This window comes from Bubalus bubalis, chromosome 21 (assembly GCF_019923935.1).
Source record: "Bubalus bubalis isolate 160015118507 breed Murrah chromosome 21, NDDB_SH_1, whole genome shotgun sequence".
In the NCBI taxonomy this organism is placed as follows: Eukaryota; Metazoa; Chordata; class Mammalia; order Artiodactyla; family Bovidae; genus Bubalus; species Bubalus bubalis.
The window spans coordinates 49,744,726-49,768,404 of record NC_059177.1 but is presented as its reverse complement, the minus strand read 5'-3'; the positions used below and the strand labels follow the sequence as shown (position 1 = coordinate 49,768,404).

Below are 23,679 nucleotides of genomic sequence, written 5' to 3'. Positions count from 1 at the left end.
CACAACAGTGAGGAGAGAGAGCATCTGGGAGGAGGCACGTGCAGCCAGGGACTGCAGCCGGCAGGATGCCTGGGGTGGGTACGAGAGGCTGGGGACAGCCTCACACCACTGTGTCCCCCGATGTGCCCGAACCTAGCTGGGTAGAGGCACTGAGCCCCCATTTCACAAACAAGAAAACTGAGGCCCCTGGCAAGGAGCCATCTTCTACAGAGAGAAGCCAGGCCCACCCGTCCTCCTGGCTCCATCAGCTCTATGACCCCACCTGCCCAAGGACGGTGCAGCCTCTGGGAAGCCTCAGGGAGAGGTTACCTCTGCAAGCTGTCTGTGTGAATGTGGAAAGTTCTTGCCCCTCGGAACCTCAGCTTTCTGGTCTGTAAACAGGGACGGTAATGATTAGCTGAATAACTTTCAGGGCCAAATCCACAGGGCAACTTTGATGAGCAGTATTATTACTTGGCAGTCCCCTGAGGGCTAGAAGCTTATCAAATTCAGACTCCCTCTCCCCCACCCAGTGCTTAGGAAATCTTCCCTGCTTGCCTGCTTGTGGGGAAGGGGCATGGAGGTAGGGTGCTAGAAATAGGGTTTCCCTAATAGCTCCTGTAACCCCCTGCTCCCCAGACTAAGAGAGGCAGGGAGCAGGCACAGGGCAAAGATGTGTGTGTCCGAGGGCTAGAGGGCTGAGGGCAAGCCCAGCAGGAAGACGACGACATTAGGTGCTGTGGTGCTCTCTGGGTCTCAGTCTCCAAGGCACGTTTCAGAACCAAGAGGAGTATGTGAGGGAAGAGGAGGTATCATCATCAAGTGGGGGAGCAAAATCATCCACGTGTGGGGTGAGGAACTGAGGCTGAGGGCCCCTTTAGCAGACAGAACCATCGAGACCCCAGCTAGAAGGCTGGGGAGGCCCAGGTCAAACTACAGAGCACCTGGGGTGAGGGCGTCCAGCCCTGAGGCTGGCTGCACAGGCTTGTCCAGAGGGAGAAGAGGGAGGGGAGCGGAGGGGAGGGGTGGGGGAGGGAGGGGAGGGATGGGAGGAGGAAGAGGGGAAGGGGTGAAGAGGGAAGAGGGGAAGAGCCTGCGTGCCGATGCAGCAGCACAGTTTAAACTGTTGCCAGTTGTTAATTTTATACGTGAAGTTGTTGATCAGAATGTGATTTAATTGTACAGTATAATCCAGGCTTTTGGAATAAATTATGCATAAAACTCATCTATAATTAAACAAATCAAAAAACCAGAGACAGGTGACACTGCAGGTTCACCCTCAGAGGGCACGGCTAGGTGTGGGCGGCTGGACCCTGCAGAGGGACTAGAGGGAGGGAGGGCTCCGTTCAAGAGCAGACAGGGGAAGGCCTGGGAGAGGCTGAGGCCCACCAGGGCTGAGGGTTTCCGGGCCCCCAACTACCTCTGCAGGCCTTTTCACCACTCCCAAGGAGGCATTTTTTGCCACCAAAGTCCTGCTACAGACTGCCTCCACCAGGCAGGCTGCCTGGATAAACCCCATCCACTGGGGGCCTAAGAGCAGTCTACAGCCTTCCCTGCTCAGCTCAAGCAGGGCAGTCATCGTGGAGGGGGAGATGCTGAGGGTGGAAGAACAGGTGAGGCTGGAGGAGTGGAGGGCAGGGCTGGGCTCGGGCAGTGAGGAGCGTGGGGGAGGCCACTTGCTGTCGAGGGTACTTGAACCAAATTTGGCCGTGGTGGGGGCCCACAGGTCTCCTGCTTCTCTCGTGACAGACTGGCCAATTATTCTCTTAGTTCTGGGGGAGGCGATGATTTAAATTAAAGTGTTATTTAATTATTCTATTTCAGCTGACCTGCCACCTCCCACCTTGGTGCCTTCGCAGTGTTCTGAAGGGGAAAGAAAACATAGGGCAGGAGCTGGGTGGTGGTCTGGTAGAGACAGAGGGAGAGATGGGAGGGATAGAGACATGAAAAGAGCCCAGGAGAGCTGGTCCAGAGGGCCTGGGTATTATGCTTACCCTGTCGCAGGGGAAGATGACTTGTAAGGAGGCAAGGAGGCCACTCCCCATTCCAGCCATGAGAGGCCACCCCAAGCTCAGAGAGCAGTAGTGGCCCCTGCTGAAAGAGGGCTTGGGATGTGGCCAGCCCCTCCGCTAGGCCACAGCCCTGCTGCCAACAGCAGGAAGCTCCAGGCTGCACCCCAGACTGTGGCACCTCCAGAGCCACTTCCCCCAAGGAGTCCTCCCTGACCACTCAGTGGATATCCCTCTCTACCTAGACTGAGTGCCCAGATTCAGCCCTGGCTCTTCCATGACCTTGGACCAGATGTGCCCTCTTAGGCCTCAGTTTTCCCGTCTGGAAAATGGAGATAAAGCTCACCACTTGTCCACCTCCCAGGACCCAAAGCAAGCAGGAGGGGACCGGTGCCCCACGGAAGGGATGCTAACCATGATGACTGCCCCAACACACATGTGCACAGACTCATCTGGGCAGCAGGGCTGTCCTCCCCTCAGTCCAGTCCCCCTCCTCAGACCCGCTCTCATAAAGTGTGGGATGGCTGTGTCTCCTCCTTGGACTGGGCTTCTGGGTGGGCCGCAGCCCCCTCCTGCACTACCTAAGAGACCTCGCCTGACACAGGGGAGACTCCCAGGAAAAGACAGGGCCTCTACGATCAGAGCGTCCTTCCTGCTTATCCGCTCAGGAGAGAAGACTCTTGGGCCTCAAAATCTTTTGGGGCTCAAAGCCCAGAGTAGGGCCCCTGATCTTGATTGGATCACAGCCTCCAAAAAACAGAGAGCAAGTGTAGCCAAGGTCATTCACTCTCAAGAGGCCAAGTGGTCAAATCACTCCAAGCCATTGAGGCCAGAGTGCTTGGACGTGTGTAGACCAGTCAGCGCCAGCCTGGCACTGCACCAACCATGGTGGGGTGGGGGCTGCACTGGAGCCTGGGGAGATGGAAGCATGCTGGTTCAGCCAAGTCACATGGAATAAGGCTCCCTGGTTAGCCATCCACCTCTTCACAAGCAGGTAAGCTGAGATGCAGACTCAAAGGGACAGGCTCATCTTCAACAGATTTGATTCAGCTTAAAGGACTCCTAAGGAAAAAAACCCTGGAGGCTCAGACAGTAAAGCGTCTGCCTATAATGTGGAAGACCCAGGTTCAATCCCTGGGTCGGGAAGATCCCCTGGAGAAGGAAATGGCAACCCACTCCAGTATTCTTGCCTGGAAAATCCCATGGACAGAGGAGCGTGGTGGGCTACAGTCTATGGGGTCGCAAAGAGTTGGACATGACTGAGCGACTTCACTTTAAGGGACTCCTAAGTGTGAGTAACATGGGGCCCCAGGAGCACTGTCTCCACCCCCACCTACCCATCCCATGCACACAGAGAGGAAGGCAGCCCACTTATCACAAGGGATCATCAGAGATTCCCTGGTGCTGGGGAGGGGCTGGTGCTGCTGAAGCTCAAATTAGTCCAAATCCATCGGTCTCGACTATGTGTGTCTTGGGACCCTGCCCAAATACTGCTCCTTAATGAGGTTATTAATTACGGGCTGTCCCTTCCCTTTCTTCATCGGGGCGAAAGCCTTCCTTCCAGTCGGCTCTTGGCTGGGAGGCTGCAAGCCTGTGCCTCCCCACTTAGACTACCGGTGAACAGTCATTCACTTTAATTAGGGCGTCAGGTCCAGCCCAGTATTTACTCCTAATAGCCTGATGGGGGGAGGGGAGAAGGCCTGGAAACAGGGAGCCGCAATCACCCAGGGCTGGCAGAGCCGGGCAGTCCACTTGGCTCAGAGAGGGATGGACAGTGTTCCAGGCTCACACAGCAGGAGGCCACAGCACTCTGCCTCACTCCTCACCATCAGGGCCGGACTGAGGACCCACAGGGGCTCCTGCAGCCAGGGAGGACCGCGAGGAGTGGGACAAGCCAGCAACAGGCAGGCTGAGAAGGAGGTTTCCCCGGGGAGATTAGGAAGCCAGCATGGAAGGCCCACCTGAGCCTGACTTGTCTCTCTCTGATGTGGTTAGCTGTGTGACCTTGGCGACATCCTTTCCCTTGTCTGGGCCTCAGTTAACTCATCTAGAAAGTGAACTGGAGCAACACAGTATTATGTCAATACCGTCACACCCAGAACCACAGGGCTCCTGAGCAGCCCTTCAGCGGGACCCTCCTCTCCAGGCCTGGCCTGGGGCAGTGGGAACAGTCCCTGCAGAACTAGCAGAGGGCCTAGCGGAGGCACTAGGGAGCCAGGGAGACGAAGAAAGTGCACAGAAGGAAGGGGGCCATTGGTCTGCAGGACTGCGGATGACTGAGGCCCAGACCCAGGCTGTGGGCTCGGCCAGGGCAGGGAGTGGCTCCCAGGCTGAATCTCCTTCGGCCCCTGCCGTGTGCCAGGTCCCGTTCTGTGGTCCACACCCGGCTCTGTGGTTTGGACTCTCCAGGTCTCAGTTTCCCTCTCTGCCCCAGGAGGGATGGCCTGGGGCCTCCAGAGGCCACTCGGGGATTTGTTTCCAAGGGGTTGAGTGAGGCCTCGTGCCCGGCTCACCGGGCCTGAATTACCTTCACAGCAGTTAGATCATCATCCCTGGTCCTCAGAGGGGAAAACTGAGGTACAGAGCAACTGCATGAGGTGCCCAAGGCCACATGGCTGATGAGCACACAGCTCTGCCCAGCTGCGGCATGGCTGGTCCACCTGGATGCCTAATGGGCCTCTCAAACTGAATGGGTCCAAAACCCAGGCCCTTCCCCTCCCTCCGAACCCTCTCCTCCCTCTCTCCACACCCCCGGATGTCAGCTCTTTGGTTCAGGCCAGAAGCCTCAGGGTGACCTGGAACCTGCTTTCTCTCGTGCCCATATCCCATCTCAGCAAGTGCCGTGGGCTCCACCTTCACAACCCGCCCACCACCCTCCACCTCCCCGACCCCCCACCTGGCCTGGGCCACGGTCATCTTTTTCCAGGACAAGTGATGGAATCATCAGTTCACTGGTCTTCAGCCTCTGCCCTTTGGAACCCCTGCTTCCCGCCGCGCCCCCCCCAAGGCTGTTCACCTCCACACTCAGGCAGACTGTCCTGCTGGAACAGTGCGCCTCCTCAGTCAACACCCAAAGCCCATCCAGGGGCCGAACTCACAATGGCCTCTCTGACCTCACTTCTCAGGCCACACTGGCCTCCTCGCTGTGGCTTGAATACACTCCTGTAGTCCCTTCCCAGCCTTTGCACACGCTATTCCCTTGGCCTGGATCAGCCTCTTCTCAGAAGTCCTCAAGGCTCCCCTCTCGCCTCGTTCGGGGAAGTCCACTGTGCCCCCTCCTCCCATTTTAAGTGCTACCCTCCCAGCAGCCACTGATCTCTGGTGCCCTCCAGGGGTTATTGTTTTAGCTAAAATTCCCTCAGACCTCCTCTTCTTTACTGCCCCCACTGCGCTGGGCTGGGAGCCCTGAGGGAGGAGGCCCCAGGTCTCCAGCCTGGAGGAACAGGCCCTTGGCCGAGCAAGCGCACCTCCCCAGCCGGCTCCAAGCCCCACACCGTCCTGCCCAGCCCGCACACGACGGCCACAGGAGCGGGCAGGTGGGGTGCACAGTGCAGCCCTGCAGGAGGGCTAGAAGCGCAGCGGCTGCCCCAGGGACAGCCCAGGAGGCCCTCCCTTTCCCCGGCTCCTCTCCGTATGAATTATTAAAGCTCATTTATGATGGGCCTGCCCAGGCCTGTGGCTTCTGTGCATAATTCATGGCTCTCCCAGAAAGGCCGAGTGCTGGCACAGCCACTTCTTCCAGGAAGCAAGCAACGTGCTGGCAGATCCAGGGCTGTCCTCACTCATCCCTGTCACCATGTCCGGATCTTGGACAGCCCAGGACCTCGGCCCTCCACCCACTCTCCCCCAGTTGGGATTCTGGTTCCCAGGGCTGAAGTCCACGCACTTTGTGCAGACTCACCCATCCCCGTCTCTGTGCCTCGGCTTCCATCTGTGGGCTGAAGGAGTCGCTGGCTTTCAAACCGCAGGGACTGCAGTTATCACCCGCCTCCACTCCCCTGGGGAGGCCCATGGGCTCCCAAGGTACCAACACTTGGGGTCACTGTCTGTGAATTTCCCAGCAATCTAGAGCTGGGATGTAGCACTGAGCAACAGGAGCTCACCAACTAGCTAAAGGCACTCTAGAGCAAAACAGAAAGTCCAGGCCAGGGATGTGGGGTACGGACAGTCACTTGGCCCAGGATCCACCGTCTGCTCCCCGGGCCTGGAGCCACCTGCCCCACTCACTGACACGGATCGTGGGCATTTGGGGGTCTGCAGCGCCTCCTTCTCTCCCCAGCATGTTCCCCCAGGCGGTCAGGTACAAGACAAAAGAGACCAGACCCATTTAACGACCTAGCAAACGGAGGTTCAGTGAGGCTGGCTCTTGGAGCCAGGGCTGGCATACTGACACCGCCAGGTGCAGCGACGGAAGAGCCACACCCGAGCTTGTTCTCATGAGGCGGCCAGCAGTGCTGAGGTGCCCGTGGTGGTCACCAGGAGAGTAGGGGGAACCTGGGAGCTCCAGATGCCTGCTCCTGCACCGTGCCAGTAGCCGAAGCCTGACTGGAGGTGCAAGAGAGGCCTGTCCACGCATCATCAACCGCTCCAGTTGGATTCTGTGATTCACACATCCCATCTCCCCTCACGTACCTCCTCCCCACCCTCCAGCATGAGTCAAATCCTCTCTGAGCCACAAATAGCCGTCTTCCATTTATGTCCTGGCTATGGCCTCCTGCCTTGAGGAGGACAGAAACCCCTCTCACAGTCTTCTATTCCTTCTCAGGGAAGAAATCCCACCCCCCACCCCATGGAAGCTGGCAAGGCCCCATAGGACACACAGGCGCAAAAGAGAGGTGGAGCCAAGACCAGAAAAGAACTTAACCCATCACGGCCAGCTTTGTTGTCTGGTTTTGTGCCTCCTCTACCTGGCCAAGTCACCTCTGGTGGAAAGTCTTCCTGGATTTCTCTCCACCCCCCTCTCAAACCCATAGTCCTTACTCCACTTTACTGACCCTTGCCTTAGGTTGGGGCTGCAGTCTGGTTCCCCTAACCAAGCTCCCTGAAGAACTTCGCTTGCAGGACAGCAAAGAAGAGTCTTCTGGAAATGCTTGGGGATACATTTCCCTGAACATCCTCCCATCACCAGATTGGTGCCCCCCCGCCCCGCCCCCATCCACCTCTCTCTACAGTGGGGGAGAGGCTGGAAGGGAGGGCAAGAAAAAGGCTTCCAACTTCAGTAGGCAGAGCACTGAGGAAAGGAACTGATGATGCAAAGCACCTGTTGTGTGCCGGGGGCTCCTGTGTGAGCTCACTGAAGTCTCACAGCATGCCTGGCTAGGTGCAAACTGGTTCAAGCCCACTTCATGGACAACGACCAAGGCCACACAGCTAGTCTGTGCTCAACCAGAATTTGAACCCTGCCAAGAGTGGCTCCAGAGCTCAGGCTCTGTTCCTAGGTGATCCAGCTTTCTTAATCCCAAAGTGGGCTTCAATGGCCAAGATTTAGGAAATAGGGTGCTGCTAAGAGCCACTCCTCATTTATGACCTTTTCCACCATAGAGAAGGGGTCCATTCCAAATCAGGGCCCTCACTGCCTCCCCAGGCAAGCCAAAGCTGGGCAATCAGAGAGTCCTTCCTTTTACCCCAACAAAGCCACCCTGCTGCAGGAATGATGTCTCAGCAGCACACAGCCCTAGCTCCCTCCAATCCCTCCCACGACAGGGGACATGCCCACTTCCTCTGGGATCTGCCCCTCCCTAGTGAGCTCCGGGCTCCTCAGTGCAAGCCAAGCTGCCTGTAAATCAAATGCAAGTGCTCGTTTGCCTTTTCTCTCCACACTCCACAGTGAATCCGTAAGCAATGTAAATTCCCTCTGCGAGACACGGCGAGTAGGGGCCTTGTGGTGCCACCCCAGTGGCCCCACCTCCTCCTGAGAAGTCCCAGGATGGTGGCCGCCCCAAAAGGAGCCACTGCCTGGTGAGCCTGTGTTGTCCTCAGAGCTGGCTTGACGAGTAGCAGGTGGTCCAACTCAGCAGGGCTTATCACAGACAAAATACTCTGGAGATGTTTCCAACCCTCTACAAATCCCTACTAGCTCCCTCACTCCCCATTTATTCATTCATTCATTCATGTATACAGTTACTAAGCCAAGCTCCAGGCTGGACACGGGGAAGGGACACAGTAGTGAGCAGGGCAGATGCAGGCTGGAACTTGGAATTCAACCAGAGAAGGCATCTGATCTGATCCAGACTCAGTACATGGAGGGAGGAGGAGTCCGGTGGGGGTGTGGACTGCACAGCAAGGGGTCTGACCCACCTAGGGCTCTGGCAGGTAAAGGCAGCGTTGCAGGGCAGCAGGGCAGTCAGACAGAGGGTGCAGCACGTGCTCAGAGGGTGAGCTCAGCACGGGATGATGCCCTATGAACACCACAGACCGACCATGGGCACCGAGCAGGCTGCTCACACACTGATGCCTGCAGCACTCCATCGTCAAGGACACGGTGAGCGAAGGATGGAGAGCTCTCGACAGTGGGGAGAGAAGCACAGTCAACGGATGGGAAACTAAGGGTTCAAAGAGCAGGGCTCTCCGCTTGGTCCTCGGCACCCAGCCTGGGAGGCTCAGCTCCTCCAGGCCCTCTCCAGAGGCACACACGCATATCCAGCTTTGACACCTCTCCATTTGGACCCCTAGTCCGCATCTCAAACTCAGTGTGTCCAATACCTGCTGGTCCCCTGGACTGACTTTTTCCCAGCCTCCTCCAGCTTACCTGGTGAAAACCGTCCTTCCAGCTGCTCAAGCCAATTGCCTGACATCTCCTGACACCCCTGTCCTTTCTCATACCCGGACCATCGGTATGTCTCACCACCACCACGGCCACCACCCTGGTGCTCCTCTGTTCACATCTCTCCCGGGGCGCCCAGTTCAAAGTCATGCTAATTTAATGGCCCAGCCTGTCCAGGTCCCTGTTGCCCTCTGACCTCCCCACCTCCCATCCTCCTCCTGCTCAACCACATCCCACCTCAGGGCCTTTGCACTGGCCATTCCTCTGCTTAGAACACTCTCCTCCAGATACTCATGTGGCTCCCACTCTCCCATCCTTCCAGGTTTTCCTCATGTTTCAGTGAGGCCCACTCTGACTTGCCCCCTCTAGTTAACCCCTCTCCCAATTCATCCTGTCCCTTCTCCATGGTGTCTGTCACCTCCCAACACAGCATGTCCTCTGTCTACATCATCTCCCCAGACTGCTGTCTGCCTGTTCTCGTCAGTGCCTGGTGCACGGCAGATGCTCACGAGCGTGGAGAGAATGAATGAACGGCAGGTTGTGGCGAGTGTCCGTGGAGGGAACAAATGTGCCCGCAGTGGGGGAGGCACCGTCTGGAAGAAGATGAACCGAGGAGAAGTCTCAGGTAGGACCAAACCCATAGGCTGTCCAACAGCCGTGTGGCCCCCTTGCACTGACTTGCGGTCACCTCTGCCCTGGCATTTGACCTGCTCTATGCTTACAATCATGGCTTCCCAGGTGGCTCAGTGGTAAAGAATCTGCCCGCCAATGCAGGAAGACCCGGGCTCAATCCCTGGTCAGGAAGATCCCCTGGAGAAGGAAATGGCAACCCGTTCCAGTATTCTTGCCTGGGAAATCCCATGGACAGAGGAGCCTGGCGGGCTACAGCCCATGGGGTTGCACAGAGTCAGACACAACTGAGTGATTGAGTATGCATGCACGCGTGCTCACAATCATAAAATATAGAAAACAGGATCCCATTTTAGAGATTAGAAAACTGAGGAACGAAATGACTCACAGTCACATATGCGGCTCTCTTTATAGCCCCCAGCTCCTGCCCTCCTCGACCCCCATCCCCTGGACCATGCTTTCCTGCAAGCAGCAGGCAGATGGTACAGTGAGGCCAACAAAGCCCACGGCTCCAGGTCCCTCTAGACGGCTCTGTGATGTCCCCACCCTTCTGTGTTTTAGAGTAATGGCCTCCTGCATACGCCAGCAGTCTGGAAATCACCTGTGAAATATATTTCCCCCAGCGCTGGCTCGGAAACCATGTAAATCACTCGGCTTAATGGCCTCTGGGATTGTTCCCCACCACCCCTCCCCAGCCACTCTGTGCCAGGGAATGTGGGGCCGCGGGGCACGAGGCAGGCAGAGCCCCGGTCATGGGCTCCTACGAGGCAGCGCGCAGGGGTGCAGCAGCCTCAGGGAGCTCAGCAGCACAAGACGGATGGGGCCTGCCTGGAGCTTGCAGAACTGAGGCTGGATCCACATGGCCAAGCCTCTCCCCCACCCCTTGTCCTTGTTCCCCATCAGCGCTTGCTCTCAGAGAAAGATGGGTCCTGGTACTCTCCCTGGGGCCCCCAGAGCCCTGACTTGGGGTGGGGCAGGGGCACCCAAGGCCTCAGGAATGGCTGGGGACCCTGAGAGGACCTGTCAGAATCCACTCTGGAGCAGGAGCTCCACCCGACCTCCCCCAGCCCGCCAGGGCCGGCGTCTCATCACCCCTCAGACGCTGCCTGGTGCACCACTCGTGTGCGGTTATCGTTTTCCTGGCCTCACTTCCATTTCTTCCTCCCTGACGATCTCTCCCATGGACTGTGCGCAGACAGCTCAGGTTTGGGGAGGGGACTTAAGTGGGGCTGGGCCATCAGGAGGCGGGTCCTGAGACATGGGAGGGGCATGGAGCGGTCAGCAGTGCAGATGAGACCCGAGAAAGTGTCAACACAGAGGGGCAGTCAGGAAGGGACAGGGCAGCCAGCTGAGGCAGCCGGGTGATCGCCCTGAAATCTCCCTGAAATGTATGGCCGGAGGCTGCACGCTCCGGCCACTGGCCACATGTACAAACACCTGTGAACAGCTGGCTCCACAGGTACCAGGGCCAGGAGACTCCCCAGGACCAGTACACCGGCCCCTACCCACTTCCTCTGGAAGCCTCAGTTCTCCTTGCGGGCAGAGCAGGGCAGGGGGAGGGCTCCTGTGTTTACCTTCCTATTCTCTATGGCCATAGCTTTCTACCTTGGCTCATCTGTGGCAGCTCTGGAAAAATGCTGATGCCCAGGCCCTATCCCACCCAATTAAATAACACAGCCCATGGAGTCCTGGACCTCGCCTGCATCTCTCTCCCCCAGGAGGCAGTCCCCAAGCTGGGGCATCCCTTGTAAGAGAGCCCTTGCATGAGGTGGCCTCTGTCCTGTCACAACAACAAACCCAGGGCCACATGGGAGCCTGTCCTAGAACCTGTAAAAGCTGGTCCAGCTTAAAGAGACATAAGCAGCTTGACCTGTAGACACACCTGTGCTGACTCTCAGTTCAGGGAATATTTTGTGAGCACTTGGTGTGTGCTAGCCTGAAGCTCTGGCCGATGACAGGTGGTCGTGACCTCCGCCCCCTCCAGGCATACAGCCTGGAAGGGGAGGCAGCAGGTCTATTGCAGGAAAAGAATAGGGGAGACTTCAGGGGCACCTAGGAAGCCCCTGAGCTGCCCGGGGAAGTCAGAGGAGGCTTCCTGAAATAGTGACTGCCAGTCAAGCACTAGGAGACAGGCAGAGGCCGGCCAGACCATAGGTGGGGTCCTGGTTAGGGCTGGCAGGGCCCTGTGCAGCCCACCCAACCTCTCTCAGGCTTACTTCATGTTCAGTTCACAAGAAGTGCTTGTTAAACCTCTATGGAAGGAGATGGCTGCTGCCCTGGTGCTGTGCGTCCTAAGGGCAGAGATCCCCTCCTGGGCCTGTCACTACGCCGATCAGAAGCAGCCCCCTCGGCCATGGTCTTCCTAGCACCAGCTTAAAGGGCAGGACAGAGGTGGCAGCTCTGCAGATGGGGTGGCAGGACAGCGCCATCATCAGCTGCAGAAGAATGCATCACTCTAGAGGGTCCTGGGAATGCTGAAGACACTGAGGCTGGGAGGAGGAGGGTAAGCTCCCACAGTAAGCTGGAGAGGGCTAGGGTGGAGTAGGAAGAAACTGAGACAAGAAGGGCAGAGGGATGGGAGTGATGGCAGGAGTGTGGGGTACCCTGAAGGTCCTGTGTTGGGGGCTCTCTGGAGGAGGCAGGCTGTAGAAGGACTGTGTGCAGCAGTGGCTGTGTGCCCAGACCCAAGCGCTGGGGTGTGAATCCTGCCTTCACTACTCACCATCTGTGTGATTTCAGCATCACTTGGCCTTGTTGAACCTCAATTTTTCTTGTCTGTGAAATGGGACTAAAAATGGATTGATTTCATTTGTTAGCATATGTGGATGGAATACAGCACCTGGGGCTCAGATCACAGTGATTGATGATGTGGTTAAATTACTTCCTTTACAAATGTTTCCTCAAACGTGAACACTCTCCCTTCCTCTCCCTTCCTTCTTCCTCTTGTCAGTCCTCTTGTCTGACCCTGAAACAGATCCTGCTTCCCCATGTTCTATCACTAACCCTCTTCTTGCTAACAAAACCCAAGTCTGCAAGAATCTCTGCCGCCTCCAGCCCCAAGGTGACCCCATCCTTAACTCAAGGGTAAATCCTGATTAGCTTGAGCCAATCACAATGTACCTTCCTGATTGTCAGTGATTGGTTTAGAGTGTACATGTGACCCAGTGCTAGCCAATGAGGTGTGAGGGGAATTTGGCTAGGGGCTTCTGGTTTAGGTTTCCCAGCCTTCTTTTAAGAGGAACTCAGAGGAAACATCTCCTGTTTTACTCCTAATGTCTGGTACATGTGATGCCTGGAGCTGTGGCAGCCATCTTATTGCCATGAGGGAAGTTAGTCAAGGACAGACAGCCACACCAAAATTAAGACCAGCCAGGCAGAGTGCAGGTGAAGCCTTGGTCCTTGATGACAACCTATCCGTACCCACCTCTGGGTTCCCTGTCAGAGAGCCTAACCATGATGAAAAAATTAATATGCTAGGATTGCCAAGGTGTGCACAGAAGCAGCCTCTTTTCCTAGCAGCCATTCCTTGGACTCAGGTTTTGAAGTGTTAGTAGTTAGCTCAATGCCTACTCCTGGAAGGCCCCTACAAAGTGAGCACAGAGCTGGGAGTCGGGGGAGGCACAGGGTTGGAGGAGAGGCCCACAAGGAGTAGGGAGCAATGATCTGGAAGGCTTCTTGGCTCAATACTCAGGCTGAGCAGGCCAGTCTAAAATAGGGACACAGCCAGGAGGCAGAGAGGCCAGAGTTCCTACTAGGACTTGCAAGTGGCTTGGCCTGGCTGGAGTCTAGTCAAAGAGCTAGTGGCCAGAGACCAGAGCCAGCCCAGGAAGGCCCCCAAATGCTAGGTGAGAAGCAGAGCTCTGCCCACAGCAGGTTTCTGGAGTTCAAGGTCATAGCTAACCCTCAGTGAAAGACACTAGAGCATGCCTGGCAGGTCCAGGAAAGGAAGGGAAGACGTCTGAGTTCTCACCATGCCCACCCCAGCCTCTGCTCACAGGGAGAAAGGAGAAATGCCCATCTGGGAGAGCCCCCTGCATGGAGGCCTGTTCTGCCAGCTCACCTCTCTTTTCCAATAAGTGAAGTTGGGGGCAGGGCTGAGGTGGGTTGTTTTGTTGTTTGTTTGTTGGAACCAGTGGCAGCACCATGCCTGACCTTTAAGGCTTCAAATGTAGCATTTCAGGCGATGCAGGAGGGAGGAGAACATGCACTGAGCGGGGAAGTTACCAAGGCTAAGATGCCACATCAGCCACGTCAGGCTGGAAACCCGCAGCAGGGTCAGGGGTCTCTACCCATCTCAGAACACCCCAGCCCATTCATGCTCACCTGGTGACAAGGTGTCCTTCCCAAGGGTCCCCTGAAAGCCTCGCTGACTCTAAGATGGCACAAGGGTACCAACAACGTCTGCTCCAGAGAAACACCAGGAACTGGGGTCCCACACCACAGGCACCTTGCTCCGCAGGGTTTGCCAAAGGAGGCCTCAAATCGCTCCCATGTCATGTCAAGGATGTTTTTATTTAAGAGAATCAGTTGTACATCTTGGTGCAAGGATGGCTGAATGGGTGGCACCCTTTGGGCAGCCTGCACTGAGCCCCATATGGGAGCCTGGGCCCTGCCCACAGACTGTGTGTAGCCAGAGGAAATGTGGGGCCTGAAGGCTCCTTCCTGGTACTCAGATGTCAATTTCTCTCTCTGTACAATGGAGGCATCTAGGTTCCCAGGGGATTCTGTGGCTGGGATATTCCTTCCCAAATCAGGGACTCAGGCAAGGCCCATTATCTGCCCAAAGAGACTGTCATGCCAGGCTCCCTACCCTCACAGCCCCTGTAGGCGCCCCTGCCCTCTGCAGAAGCCTCCCAAGATACCTAGGCTGCTGGGGCATCCAAGCACTGACAATATACAGGCTTTGAGAATGCCAGGAAAGCAAAACTTGCAGTTCTCTTAGACATCACAACCCATCAGCTCAGGGCCCACATAGCCCAAAGGCCAGCACCCAACACAAGACACCCAAACTGCCTTGCTTATGAAGACCCAGTAGGCAAAAATTCATCCTTGAAAAGAAGAGCTTTGCTGGAGGCATCCCAAATAGAGGAACATGCGGGCATCATCAAGTCGAAGCTTTTATACCCGAATCATGCCTGCAGCTGACTGTACAAATGTCTTGCTAAGAGCGAGAACCCCAAACCCACAGCAGATGCTTCACGGGAGGCCAGTCTCCCTCCCTTCAGCGTGCAAGTGAGCAGCACCCACTCCTAGAGAAACACACGCCAGGCCAAGGTCACACAGCAAGGGTTTCCACTCTGCCTAAGCTACGACCTCCACTCGCTCCCCACACCCCCATCCAGATTCCACCTGGGAAAGGCTGTTAGCAAAGATGCTGCGCTTCACAAAGGACTCACCAAGCTTCTCAGAGTCCCAAGTCCTGTGGTGCATCTAAATAACCATTCGATTTGCAAAAATTTGAATTACAAGGATGCAGCTTCTGTGTGTTGCCTTTGCAGACTGTCAGCGAGCCAGTTGGTAGATGATCAAACTTCCCAGCTCAGCCTTAACTCAGGCTGTTCTTGACATAAAAGTTTGCACAACACTGGTCCTGACAACCGGGCTGCTTTATTTCCCGCTGCCAGCATTTGCCCAGTGGAGTCCTGGCATTAACCTCAAAGGCGGGTGCAGAAGGTGGGCACTCGGAGCGCATTCTGGGTGCAGAGATAAACCATACATATGTCCACACTTACCTATGCACACTCACACAGAAGCACACACCCATATTCACATTCATAGGCACACACTAACACCTGTGTACACACATGCGCGTGCATGTACACACAACCTGCACATATGCATGAAGCACACACACGGGCACACATTCACACGCACCCACACAAGCACATCTTCATATACAAATGGACACTCTCTCAAGTGTGCACACACATGAACATATCCAACAAATGTGCACAAACACAAATATATAGATACTTCCATACATAAGCTCACATGTGCACACAGGCCACGGCCAAGCACAGGAGAAAGGACCCAGAAACCACAATGGAGTCTCAGGGCCTGGCTGGGTGGTAGGCGCTATGGACAATGGGACAGGTACCTAGCACTTGGAGTACGGGCCCAGCTGGACTGAGAACGCTCAGAGATCCAGTAAGAATCCCCTGCCCTTGTCATTCATCCCTCATGACCTTTCACACCCCAACCCAATGAGGCAGCACAATCAAGGGAACCTTATTTTACAGACGAGGCCCAAGACCCAGAGAGGCTGAGGAAGCTTGCAAGGTTACAGCTGGTGAGGGGTGTGGCAGAACTTCTGTGTGTGTCTAGAGGGGGCTCGTTCAGGAAGATTCGTCCAGCAGGGAAGGAAGGCACCCAGGCAGGAACAAGGTGCCCAGGGTCTAAGGGGAGCAGGAAAGAGAGACAGAGCGGGTGACTTCGCCTCCTTCTTACACACCTCTTTCCCCTTTGTTTAATGAGTCACTTCCAAGGTAGGGAGAGATGGTTAATAATCAGTGGCAAAGACTTCCGGGACCCCTCCCTCTCAGCTAAACAATTAGGCTGATCGCGGCTCAAAGTGGGTCAGTCTGAGAAGCCGCTTCCAGACACCCAAGGTGTGACCAGAGGCCAGTATGGGAGGCGCGGGCTCCTCACACTGGGGAGGTGGGACTCAGGCTGGGGTCAGGCCTCCCCCCACAGCTGGAGCCGAGTGTGCAGAGGAGCAGGAAGATCCTGGACCTGTCTTCTTAAGGCACTGCCAGTGTCAGACTCAGAAGAGCCATAGAAAAGAGGAAACTGAGGCCCAGGGGGGTGGATGAGACTGTCCAAGGTCACCACAATGCAAGCTGCCAACTGAGAGAATCGGGTTGGGACTGCCTTTGACAGAGGCCCCCCCAGGACCAGGCCAACACAAGGTGGGGATCCTCAGGTTCCCTGTGTTGAAGATTTCCCTCCACGTAACCCCAGGTACACAGGCTTTCCTGCTCTGTAAGGCCAGATCCTTCATAGGCTCAGTCATTGGCACCAGCAGTGGCCAGGGGCCAAGCAGGCTGGACTAGCCCCAGGAAGAGGGGGCCCAGGTGAGGAGGGAGGGGAAGTAGGTGATCCTTAAGCAGGACCTAGGCCAGAGACACTAAACCAACTGCTTGAGTCCCACAGTGGCCAGTGGTCCTGCAGGGCTTGGCTGAGCGCTGTCCCAGGTCCTGCTTGTGGACCTAAATGACAGCATCCTTGAGTCCCTTGTAAGCCCCCCAGGGGCAGCTCGATCCACATGGCCACCTGCACCACCAACTCCTCCATCCTCCCCTTAGCCACAGGCAGCTCAGGAGGCTCTTTGGGTTACACAGGACAAGAGAGGGAGGGAAAGGAAAAAAACTAAAAACCACACATACACCTCCCTCTGGGAATACGAATATTGATTCTGTAGCTTCTTGTTTAGACAGTAGGCACCAGGAAAAAAAAAAAAAAAAACCTACCTGACACGAAGAAAGGCTCCCCCGTTGGTTGAAGAGATGCAGCCAGCAGTGGGAAGGCCCCCCACCCTCATCTTTAGAGCACCCCAGGCCCTGGTGCCCCTCCCCAGACCTAAGGCCCTGAGCCCTCACTTAAGGACAGAGGTCACCTGTTCCCAAGGCAGATCTTGAATCTGGAAGCCCATGAGGATGGAACTGGGTAGGGTGGGTGGGTGCTGGAAGGGGAAGGAGAAAGAAAGAGACCACTCCCAACCCACAGACAGCACTACCCTCCAAGGGAGGGCGCACGCCACATGCCTGCCTGCTTTGACTCCCAAACCTCCAGCTGCCCCTTGAACAGTTTCTTAGCAGATAGAACCCTGGCTCCCCAGCCCCCCAGGCCTCACATGTTCACATAGCATGAAAATGCAAGCATCTATTAAGGTCCAAGACCTCTGAAGTCCCCTCAGGCTTGAAAAAACTGCCGTGGTCCTAGAGCATCCAGCCTCAGGTTTCCATGAACAATCCCCATCCCGTTCATCCCTGACCTTTCTCTCTGGAACCATACTGGAATCTGGAGAGGGAGATGGCATCTCAGAGTCTTTAGATGAAGTCCCTCTTACCTATCCCTCCATGACAGGCATGCCTGGCACGTGACTCAAAGCCCTGAAAAAGGAAAATCCTGCACTGGGCGGGGGGAGGGGGGCGCTCCACGATCCCCTGTGTACAAGTGGGAGGGGGTGGAGGTAGGCACAGGGGCTTTGAGCACTGGGCTGGCAGGGCCCTGGAAGGCCCCTTCAGGGTTGCCTGAGACCCAGAAGAGAACCGAGGGACAGAGCAGGAGAGGTTACCGCTGGGAGCCAAGGTGTGTTTCATGTGTCTTAGGCCTCTTCATTTTCTCCCAAATACCCAAGTTTTGCATCTCCATCCCAACTTCCTGGGCCCACTGCCCAGGTGTGCCCAGCCTCCTGGCAGGGCACCTAAGCGTCTGAAAGATTAGTCCTCTCCCTGTCCTGGTCCTTATGGGGCTTTGGGCAGGTTCTTCCATCTTTCTGAGTCTCAGTCTCCCCATCTGCAGGATGGGCATGACCATGAGGTCTGAGGTCAAGGACGTAATGTGAATAAGGGGCTTGGCCCAAGCTCAGTGAGGGGAGACCACCACTGGCCTGGTGACATTCCACCTTTAGTCAAGGTGGGCTTCAGGGAATGAGGGAGGCAGCCCAGTGCTCTTCCTCACAGAGATGATATCTCTGGTAGGTGGGTACAGCCTGAGCTAGTGGCACAACCCAGAGACCTCTGGAGAGTGGGGGTGTGAGACCCTGCAGGAAGGATCTAAACCCCCGAGAAAAGCAGGCAGTGATGAGGGGACAGCATAACAAAGCAGAAAGACAGGGAGGTGCTCAGCCCATGGGAACATGTGGAAAGATTGGTGGGAGGGGCCCAGCATGCTGTAGCATCAGGGGTAGATGTTAATGTTATCAACAGCTGCCAGGTCTCCCACCTGTGCCAGAACACTTACCAGAGGTGACACCCTCTCCCATTAATTTTCACCATTAGCCTCTTAAGCAGATTCTCTATTATCTTATTTGGGGAAACAGAGGCAAGGTCACCCCAATGGAGAAGGTCAGATCTGGAGACCAAAGCTTGAGCCTTCGGGACCCACACCTGACACCCACCATGTCCCCAAACTGCCTCCTCCCGAGAGCTGGCTGACCCTTGCACACTGCGGGGGGTTGGGGGGGGGCGCGGAGACGGTGGCACCAAGGGCTCACTCCACTTGTGAGTCAGTCTCTCCTTGGAGCCACCAGTGTGCCAGAGACTCGGGAGGGAGATTCACCCGCACACTAGGAGGGGGCTTGTCTTCAAACAGGCTACTCCCGTCTCAGGGCTCAGCCTGGCAGAGTTGGCCCAATAAAGGTGACTCCTGGGGGTGGACCACAGCCAAGGGTCCCTCCACCCTGAATCGAGAGCACTAGGCGAGATGTGAGCCAGTGGGAGTAGCAGTAGATCTCGAAGCCTCGCCCCCTCCTGCTTCCTGCAAAAGCCGTTGGCAGGTTGTTGGGGAAACGGGGGACCCAGATGTGTGATGTTGCCTCCCTCTAACAGGGGGAGCCACAGGGAGGTGAAGACGTGGGCTCGGAGGCCCAGACAGACACACGTCACCCACCATTAACCGTAGCTAGACTGACGCATGCCCCATCGTGGGCACTCGGGTAAAGGAACATGTACCCAGCTGTCATTAATCTGCTGGGGGGCCCAGACCCCTCGGGATCCCCTAGAGGAAGGGAGGTGCGGGCCAGCACCATCACTGGGGAGGAGTGGGACTAAGAGGATGCAGCCAGTGGCTCAGCCCGGACCTCATGGAACAGGATACAGAGGAACCCAGGAGTGCCGGAGAACAGGGGACCGCAGTCCAACAGAGATGACAAAGGAGGTGGGCAGGGCAGGGTGGCCACAGAGAGATCAGAGGGATGGGCAAGGAAGTGGGGGGAGGGGTGGGAGACGAGATGAGAGACCAAAGGAGGGGGCAGGGGAGGGGGAAGGAGACTGACAGACCTGGGAAAGGAAAAGACACCTGAGAGGCCAAGCCGTGAGGGCCGCCCCCAGCCAGCAGCAAACAGGGAACAGGAAGAAGCAGGTGAAACGGGCAACGTGTGCACCGACTCCATGTGCCCCACCTCAGCCCAGACACACGAGGGCACGTATACACACACATGCACTTGAGCACACGTGGCCTTGGCCTTGTTTGAAAACCAGATCCAGGTCCAGGGGAGGTGAGAGGGCACCTCCCCCGCAAATCAAAGCCATGTTCTCCATCCAGTGGTAACTCCTCTGCCCTCCTCCATCCAGCAGCAGCCGGGGTCTGCTTTGCCGGGTGGGCAGAGACCCATGTTGCCAAAGCGACTACAGACCCAAACCCACGTTTGCTTAAAACCCAGCAGCTTGCAAAGCTAGGCCCTGTCACGCTGCCAGACACTAATGAGGAAATGACTTTCGCGTCAAGGGCCCTCTCCACTGAGGGGCTGTCACCCTAGGGCCGTGAGGCTGAGGGTCCCACTGCCCACCATAGAAAGCCACCTGCACCTGTATGGAAGTCGTATCCTAGCCGGGCCACGCTAACCGGGGAGAGTTCACAGAGGCCACCGGCTGGAGCAGCCCCAGGGCAGCAGCCTCAGCCTTTCCTGTCAGTTCAACAAAAGTCCCAACTCCAACTAAGCCCGGTCATGCAGGGGGCTGGGGGAGGGACCCTCACTCAACCCCCTCCCCTTCCTCCCTCCAAGGATCAGTGGGCGTCGACATCTGTGGGACCAGGGCAGCTGAAGGGCGCTGGCTGTCACTGCCAGCGCCGCGTGTCGTCGCACCATTAGTCCCCTCCCCCTGGACCCTCAGACCCGCACAGCCCCCAGCCCACTCCACTCTCATTCTCTAGTTATGGCTTGCAAGACATGTCCTAAACCCTCAAATCAGCTCCAACTAGATCGACAAGAGACGAGCATCCATCTGGAAACGTGCCGCTGTCATCAAACCCGCCTCCCCATCTTCTGACTGGGGACAGAGGGACAGGTGTCCGCTCCGGTCAGGGTCTCACAGGTGTAAAACGCAGGCCCAGCAACCATCTGACCCACTGCAGGTCGCAAGGAGAGGGAGCAAGGTGGGAAGAGGTGAAAAGAGACATCTACTTAAACCTTCACTCAAAGAGCTACATATCAGCCCAGGGGGGGAAAACAGTTGTGTCTTGGCTTTGAGGGGAAGAAAGAACAGCAACAAAAAAATAACGCTTTTGTTCTTTTTAAACATTGGGGCTGAAGTTCATTTTCATCACAGCAAATGAAAGACAATAACGTACCCACAAACCCTGAACTTCCATATGATTCTCTTCTACCTGCGCACACCCCACATACACACACGAAAAATCCAGACGGCTGACAGAGGACACATCCGTGCGGCACCTGTAATTTGCCTACTGATCACCCGCCTGAGCACAGCCAGGCTGTGCAAAGAGAGAAATGACAAGACCGAGAGAGACTCGGCCAAAGCCTTTCCTGAGTTTTGCTTTTCCTCATCTGGGAGAGCCTGCAAGCCAGAGTACGCAATACCAGGGGCCCCTACCCTTGGGCAGAACTGGTCTAATGACGCAGAGCCAGTCTTGCCCTTTCCCCGAGGCCAGACCCTGCCCTCACACCCCCTGGCCACTAAGCAGCCTGGTTACTCATTTCCCCAAATCCCAGTGTGGCCACTGGGTGCAGGAGTCCAGGGACAGGTGGTTCCTCGGACCCGGAGACACGTAACAGACAGCAAGGTGGTCACCGTACCCCAAAGCCACAAGGGTGTCTAGGCACTGACATAAGGCTGGATCACGGTGCCCACAGACAGCTGCTCTCCTAAAGGCCACACACACTGAATATCCATTTCCAACCCCAGACACATCTGGCCAAGCTGGCCCAGAGGAGGATGCCCGAGTTGCCAGGCTCTCAGGAAGGGAGAGAAGGCTCAGGACCACGGAGGACCAGCGGAAGCTGGCAGGGCCACGAGCTGCTATTACCTTGTTGGCAGCAGCAGCAGGGGCAGGCCGGGGGGGCCTCCCTGTCATTCACCCTCTGCCTCCACTCTGGCATCTTCACCTCCAGGGGACCTTTCTCCTAGGTGTAGTGGGGGGCGGGCGGGCAGGAGGGACACTGACCCCCTGAGGTGCTCGCATTCTCTGCATCCAGCCCCGCTTCTCAAAGGAAAAAGGCCAGCGAAGACAGGTGTGGAGGGATCCCCCACCTTTGGATCTAAAGCGCCAGCTTCCTATCCGAGAGGAAGCCTGAGCCAGACGCGGGGCTCCGACTCCGTCGGGCAGGGGGTCTCTGGCCGCTCCTTCACGCAACCCCAGATCTCCCCTGTCACCCCGACAGCTCCAAGGCAATCAGCTGGCAAGCTCGGACCCCCCACCCCCATCCCACGAGATCTCCCTCTGCGCGGTTTGGGGGATGGGAGGGAGAAGGGGCACCGCTGGGAAGTTTCGCGACGCAGCCAGAAGCTCCGGGACCCCGGCTGCCCGCCCTCTGGGCTTAGGGTCGCCGCCCCCGGGCGCAGCGGGCGGCAGGACCCGGCGCCCCCGCCCCGGAGTGGGACGCGGGCCGGGGACTGGGGGTGGGTGCGAAGTGGGGCTCCGGGCTCGGCCGGGGTCCCGCGGCGGGCCGAGGCCACTTACGTGTGCTGCTGAGGAAAGCTGTAGGCTGAGGCGCCGGGGGCGGCGAGCAACGGGAGCAGCAGCAGCGGCGGCAGGAGCAGCGCCAGCGGGCGCGGGGGACCCGCCGCCGGGCGCCGGGCGCCGGGGCCGAGCCGGGAACCGCGGCTGGGCCATCGGAGCGCAGTCCGCGCCGGGTCGGGCCGAGAGGCGCCGCAGGTCCGAGCCGGCACCGCCATGTTTCCATTCAAGATGCGGCGCCGCGGGGAGGGGGGGCGGCGGCGGGTTGGGTGTGTGTTGGGGGGTGACGGGCGGCGGGCGGCAATCGCCTCTCCTCGTCCTCCGCCTTCTTCGCGCCGGGCCTCCAGGGCTGCCCGAGCCGCAGCACCTCTGCGGGGTGCGCGCTGCGATCTCTCCGCCGCGCCGGCTCCAAGCGCTCTGAGTGCCGGGTCCGGGACTGGCGCTCAAATAGCGGCCGCCGCCAACCTGCCGGCGCCGCCCTCCCCCGTCCCTGGCCGGCCCGCCCCCGCGCGCCCCCGCCGCGGCCACGCGCCCGCCGGTGCCCGCGCGCCCCTCGTCCCCGCGCCGCCCTGAGCCGGCCCTGCTGGCCCGCGGGGCCGAGCCGAGCCCGGGCGCGCGCGTCCCGCGCCCCAGCCACGGTCCGAGTTCCCGATGTGCGCCCTGCCGCACGCCTCAGATTGCGATGCTCCTCTCCGCCGCACTCGTGGGAAGAGTCCCCGGCAGGCGCGTGTGTGACCCTTCTAGGGGCTCGACCTTCAACAGGCTTAAGGCCTGGAGTCACAGGTTTAATGGTGGAATGGCAGGCTTCAGCAGAGACCGCTGTAGAGGGCAAAGGAGCTGAACTCACACGGCCAGGGGCTCCAACTACCTTCAAGAGTCCCCTTGGCGGGGATTGGGTCCCGAAGTCCTGAGAGAAAGAAAAAATCCTGAATGGAAACCAGGTCCTGTTGCACCGTTATGTGGGGCTGGGAATGGCAAGATACAGCCCTATGCAGCCGTTCATTTCACTTCCCTGGGCTAAATGGGCACTGTGAGCAGGACAGCCCCAAGTCCCAGCCCCCAAGGCTTACACAGCCTCTATTTAAACTTCTCCAGTGCCAGTAAGCTCACCCCTGCACAGTCCAATCACTTCTGTCCTGGAGGCTCCTGGCTCTTCCCTGCTGCTGGGAGAAGGCTGGGCTGGTGTCAGTCCTGACTCTGCAGCTTGCGGGCCTCTCAGAGCCTCAGTCTCCTCCCTTCTGAAGGCTTGTGTGAGTGCCCAACCCCACCTCCAGGATGAAGTGAGAGTGGGAATGAGTTACTTGGTAAACTAAAACACTCGTGATTGGGAGAGAGCATCCCTGAGATTCCTCTGAAGTTGCCCTGGGACCCTGCTCTGCCCCTGGCACAGACAGACAGGATGAAAGAATGCTCCCTGCCAGCCGAGAACAGAGCAAGACCCCCTAAGCAGTAACTGCCCACTGATTCTGTGCCTAGTATTAGGACTGCGGGCCAGTAACCACCTGAGCAAGAGCCCCTACTTTATCGTGGCTGAGTGAGTCGAGTCTCCCATCACCTACTTACTAGTCAGCCTAAAGAGGATTTGTAGTTGAGGGGGAAGAGTGGTAACCCCTGAATTGAAAAAGGCAGAGCTTCCCCTCTCACCCCAAGAGTAGCAAG

The 23,679-nt window shown here is 57.4% G+C and overlaps 1 protein-coding gene across 4 annotated transcripts in view; it reads right to left on the bottom strand.

The window, feature by feature from the left end:
• The window catches only part of CACNA2D2 (calcium voltage-gated channel auxiliary subunit alpha2delta 2), a 140,810-nt gene extending 118,382 nt beyond the window's left edge, over positions 1 to 22,428 (bottom strand). For 2 of the 4 annotated variants that reach the window (XM_025271910.3, XM_025271911.3), the window contains exon 1: positions 22,024 to 22,428. In XM_025271910.3, coding sequence (XP_025127695.1) covers positions 22,024 to 22,238 — 215 coding nt within the window. In that variant the 5' untranslated portion in view covers positions 22,239 to 22,428. The remainder of the gene's footprint in view (positions 1 to 22,023) is intronic. The other 2 variants (XM_025271912.3, XM_025271913.3) reach the window with 1 other exon arrangement.
• Between the last annotated feature and the right edge of the window lie 1,251 nt (positions 22,429 to 23,679).